The 5519-nt window shown below is 40.9% G+C and overlaps 1 protein-coding gene across 2 annotated transcripts; it reads left to right on the forward strand.

The window, feature by feature from the left end:
• The first annotated feature begins 3561 nt into the window (after positions 1–3561).
• LOC115744365 (protein transport protein Sec61 subunit beta-like) lies at positions 3562–5178 on the forward strand. 2 transcript variants are annotated; one of them, XM_030679484.2, is made up of 2 exons: positions 3562–3708; positions 4667–5178. In XM_030679484.2, exon 2 carries the CDS (start codon positions 4689–4691, stop codon positions 4929–4931), a length of 243 nt encoding a protein of 80 aa, XP_030535344.1. In that variant the 5' UTR covers positions 3562–3708; positions 4667–4688; the 3' UTR covers positions 4932–5178. The 2 variants fall into 2 exon arrangements, with proteins under 2 accessions (XP_030535344.1, XP_048140907.1); XM_048284950.1 differs by lacking the exon at positions 3562–3708 and adding an exon at positions 3751–3878.
• Positions 5179–5519: the final 341 nt, after the last annotated feature.

Genomic DNA, 5519 nt, shown 5'->3' on the forward strand with positions numbered 1-5519 from the left:
ACTGGTAAGAGAATTGGGAGAGTGGGGACGCTAGTATCATATGTGCGGCGTTCGACTCCTGCGCTCCGCAAAATGGCAGAGCAAAAGTAAGAGAGATGAGAGTTAGGGATGCGAAAAATAAAAAAACATAACAACAATCAATCGGGAAAATGAGAAACGGTAGAGAGAATGAGAAGAGAAGCATCGATGTCGGGCTGACTCCTCTAGTATCTTAACTAGCCATGATATACCTAAAGAGAACTCTCTTGTGGTACGAAGAACGGCTTGACCCTAATGTAATGAGATTAGAACACGTTACAAAATTAAAAGCAAAAAGACTGAAGTTTCCACGACATTTGTATTGAATAAATCTGATCCAATACTTCCGACCAAAAAAAAAAAAAAAAATCTGATCCAATACTAATAAAAAAAGAGAGAAGGAAGCATACTATTGGCGACTGGGTTGGATTGTTTCGTATGGATCAGATTAGGGGTGACCAAAATGGACTACCCAGATCGGGGACCGCTCAGACCAGATCAGACCGACGGGTTTGGTCCGATTCTCGAGGCCACTGGTCTGGTCCCCGGTTCCTCAAAGTGGAACCAGTGTTCGGGCAATCCTGTTCTCGGATCTAGGGTGGAACTGGACCGCTAGGACCGATAAATTTTTATTTTTATTTTTTAAATACAAAAGTTAATTAAAATTTTAAAAAATAACTTAATTCTAGTTTTCTATAAAAAAATTTTTGAAGGAAACCTAATATTCATTATTCAGAACGCAGAAGACGTGGGTCATTTTTTGGGCCATAGAATAGATTGGGCCATTGGTGCATTGAGGCTTACTACCCTCTCTCTCTCTCTCTCTCTCTCTCTCTCTCTCTCTCTCTCTGTTGGCTGGAACATGTCTGTTTCATCAGTTAAAGACGCTCTATCTGTGTTCGGTGTCTTAGGAATTCTCTTTTGTCTTCCTACCCGTATTTGGTAAGTCAACCTGTAGTGTTTGAAGTTGACGAATTTTCCAGGAAAAATGGCGGTTTTTAAAGCTGTTTCAGGGCATTTAAATGTTTTCTCATTGCTAAAACCAGATGATGGCAGCGAGCAGATTTCCAAGGGCTTGTTCATCAGAATCTCTTGAATCTCCCTGCTTTTATCATTTTATTTTTTATTTTCATTTTTCCTGTTTCATTGGGCAGCTCGGGAACTAGAGGTGCCAAATGGGTGGATTGGGTGGGGTCGAATATGGTCCGACCCATATTAACCCATTTAACCCGTTTTGACCTATATTCATCTAATGCAAAATCAATGACCCATACACGACCCATACTACCAAAACACTTTTAACATTCCAGGAAAATCAATATACACCCATTTAACCCACTTTAAGCTTATATATTATTCGAATAAAACATTCACATCAAATTAAAAAAAAACAAATTAAACAGTAGAAAATTAATAAATAAAATTAGAAATGTAAAAGTTTATAAATTAAAAAAGAACTTAAAAATTGTAAGAATTTCACTACTCACTATGCCTTGCAAATGGATCCAGTGGGTCTAACATCTCGAAAGCAAATGCCTGTGAGTCTACGATCAAAAAACGCCCAAAATCAATTTCAAATACGCGCGAGCTCAATTGAAACCCATGCCCTCATCGGAAACCCGTAGAATCAAACACGCACACCTTGGAATCAAATCGTCAAAGATCTAGTAATTGCTAAGAGAAACGGAGACGAAGTGAAGCCGCTTATTGAAGTCACGGCTCACAGAACCAGTTCTTCCTCTCTGTGTTCGTTGCTCTCGGTCTCGGACCTCGGTGAAGAAGATGCAAACGGAGACGAAGTGAAACGAAAGGAAGGAAAGTCAAGAGGGTCAGGGTTGCGTTTGTGGAGTTGGACTCGTGGTCGTGGGTGTTCTCTATTTTGAAAATATGGGTTAAAATATGGGCCTGTTATTTGGGCCTTAAATTTTCTTAACCCATTTTAGCTTATTTTTACAGAAAACAAGTTACACATGTAAAGTTGGGCCTCTTTAATCTGAGTTAGAAAATGGGCACACGACCCATATTGCCGGCTCTACCAGGAACCGAACCCGATCGGTGGTCCGGTCGGTTTACGGTTCTGAAGACATTCGGTCCTATCCACGGTTTCTGAATTTGAAAACCAGTACCACCGTTCCAGTCCACGGTTCTTGAGTGAACCGAACCAATCGGAATCATGCTCACCCCTAGATCGGATCATGTTACGAGAACACTCTCTTGTGAACCGTGTAACTAAGATGGGACTAGACTACTACTTGATATTACGTTGAACAGACTAGACCGATTAAAAGCGGATTGAACCTGTTAAAACCGGCCGGAAAACATCATTAGATGTAGAAAAATATGTTTGTGAAAACATCGTACACCACAAGGATTGGGACTGGCTTTTCTTAAGCTTGTTTTTTTGGTCAAGGTTGAACTAATTCGATTTAAAGATTTCGATCAAATAGTTAATGTTTTTAATAAAAAAATCTAGCTAAAAGCTTAAATTGTTACATAAAGGAAGTATAACCCACATAAAACAGGATAAACCCTGCAAGACTCGATTTCGAATGGTTTTAATGCCTGCTTTCAGTGCAAATCGAAATGAAATGGATTGTCGCCGTTCTCCATTGGCTTCCTTCAAGAGGAAATCCCAGAGCGATGAAATGGACTCAGCGACTCGCGACCGAGGAATGAAGGGGCCTGGTTTTGAGGGGGTTGGCAAGGTTCGGACGAGCTACCACCATCGGGAGTAGAGAGGTACTCTTCCACAGAGAGAGAATTCAGGCTACTGATGTACCTCCTAGGTACTTTTTTCGGGCTATTTCAGGAAGGAAAACAATCGAATCATTTTGGGTTCAAATGCATACATGACATTCATCTCAAACGGTCCGTCCAAATCAAATTTCACGTCGACCATGCGTTGCATGTATATGTGAAAATCCTCTTTCCACAAGCTACATTGGGCCATGAACAAAATTAAGTGAAAATCATTATTTTAGAAAGGGAAAAAACCACAAAAAACCCTGAATTATGCCAATTGTGACACATTTACCCTAAATTTTTTTTTGTGACACCAAAAATCCCAAACTTTTACTCATATGACACATTTACCCCAAACTTTTTCTTATGACATTGAAAACCCTAAACTTATACATGTGTAACATATTTACCCCAAAATATTTTTTTGTGATATTAAAAATCCTAAATTTATATTCGTGTGACACATTTACCTCAAATTTTTGAGGTAAATGTGTCACACTAATATAAGTTTGGAGTTTTTAGTGTCGCAACAAAAAGTTTGGGGTAAATGTGTCACACAAGCACAAGTTTGGGGTAAATGTGTCACATGCGTACAAGTTTAGGATTTTTTGTGTCACAAATAAAAGTTTGGGGTAAGTGTGTCAAAGCGGGCATAGTTTATGATTTTTGGTGGCTTTTTCCCTTTTAGAAAACCTATAACTATAGTCCAACCAAGCAAGGCCCATGGCTTTTGGGCAACCCATGAAACGGCCCAACACGACTGCGTTTTATTCCCTGGGCAGAACGACATGTCGTACAGGTGTACAGGCACGACGAACGGAGGAGCCTTCGGGGGCCATCGTCATCGTATATAAAGGCCACTTCCGAGACTCCGACCATCGCACGAGTCAAAACGCGTTCCTTGGGATCTTCGGAGTTTGCAAGATCTACACGACCGGTTCGACTCAGGCGAGTCATCTCTCCCTCTCTCTATCTTTCTATCGATTTTGCTTCAATTGTTGCTCTCTGCGTGAAAGTTGGGATTGCAAAGCTTAGATCTATGTTCGATTACCGTTCTAGGAATGCCCCTCGTGATCTCACCGTCCGTCGAGATCGGTCCTCTGATCAGAATAATTTTGGTGGAAAGTGAAACCTTATGATTTCTGTTTTATCGGTTGATTTTCCGTTCACGACTGCATCGGTCTTGTCGCGGAGAAATCGAAATTGAGCTTTTGGTTTCGCCGGAGTTCACATTTGGTTCATTTGAGTTTGTGCATGTGGGTTTTTTTGCCCTAAGTTCTTGTTTCGAGGATCTATTTTGTGCATCCGCGAATGGTAACAGGAAAGGTTTTGATTCATGTTTTTTGTGGGACTGGCAGTGTGGAATCGAACCTCATATGAATGTTTATGCGCTTCCTAGTTTTGATTGGACTGTTATGAGGTCGAGTGGAAGGATGGGATTGAGCTCGTATCGTTAGTTCTGCCGAGAATGGTTTAGATATTTGACGCTACGTTTGATTGTTTTGGAGTTACTCGTGAATAACTATAGCTGCTTTCTCCATAGTTTTGTAAGTTTTTTTTTTCTCTTTGGGATTTCTATCTTTCTTGATTTTGGGGCCCATCCTTGGTAGGGTGACAATTTTTAATTAAACTCCCTTCTGTGGTGAGTGGTTCTCAGATCAAGAATGATGGTTGGGTGCTCCGATCTGAGCATCTTTGTTTGTTCTCCTCTTCTGATTTATTTGAGGTTTTCAATGTCTTGCGGATTTGTCTGGAGACTTTGGTCCTGTCTTATCTTTAAAGGCGAAGTTTTAGAAGGAATGACAGAGTTGTGTTGTGTGCATATTTGCCTTCCTATTTGTGTATGCTTGGACATAATTACTCCGGGCAATCATTATTTCTTGCTTCTGAATGAAATTGGAAACAGAAGTTAACGGCTGTCGGAAGAAATGGCATTGAATGGGCCAGCGCCACCCAGAGGTAGCGCAGCAGCTGCTGCTAGCATGCGGAGGCGGAGGACAACTGGTGGTGGTGCCTCAGGAGGAGCAACTGGGACAATGCTGCAGTTCTACACCGATGATGCCCCGGGACTGAAGATCTCCCCAAACGTGGTTCTTGTTATGAGCATCGGCTTCATTGCTTTTGTTGCCGTCCTTCATGTCATTGGTAAGCTCTACTTGGTCCGAAGATAGACTCAACAGCGGATTGAGAACAGGAAAAATATGTAGTGGTTCGTTCTCTCTTGAATCGAATCGGTGTCTTTTTTGTTGTAAGACAGAAAATCATGAAGTTTACATTTTATAGATCAATGTTTGACGTGGTAGTTTGACTCAGTTTACTAGATTGGCTTTTTCGTCAGGCACTGTAAAATTTTCAGAAGTTCTTCTGAAAATGTACTGTTGAGGATTTTGTTTTCTTACTTGTCCGGAGTTTTGTTCTTAAATTTTGATCTGCTTGTGGTTAGCAGTTGGGTATTCAAGACTTACTCAGTTGTCTTAACTGGAGATGTTTCAGAGAGAGCATGAGTTGAGTAGAAAATTTGCATGCTTTAGTTTAGTGTACCTTGTGGACCTTAGCCTCGTTTTCTCAGAGGAACTGTTGGACAACTGATCCAGATATATCCGGGTAGAATTGTGTCGTTTGGAACATAATGCAAAGGCCGTCCTTTTACTTGCTTGCTTTGTTGACCTCCCTTTCGTCCTTGTTGTCGTGCATGATCTTTTTATTCATGGAATCGAGATTTGTTGAGCATTGCATGCTGTATTGGACGTCTAACCCAA

Source organism: Rhodamnia argentea, chromosome 9 (genome assembly GCF_020921035.1).
Source record: "Rhodamnia argentea isolate NSW1041297 chromosome 9, ASM2092103v1, whole genome shotgun sequence".
In the NCBI taxonomy this organism is placed as follows: Eukaryota; Viridiplantae; Streptophyta; class Magnoliopsida; order Myrtales; family Myrtaceae; genus Rhodamnia; species Rhodamnia argentea.

Bases quoted from the DNA above. Each gene is read 5' to 3' on its own strand.
- LOC115744365 (XM_030679484.2), top strand. From the start codon at position 4,689: ATGGCATTGAATGGGCCAGCGCCACCCAGAGGTAGCGCAGCAGCTGCT.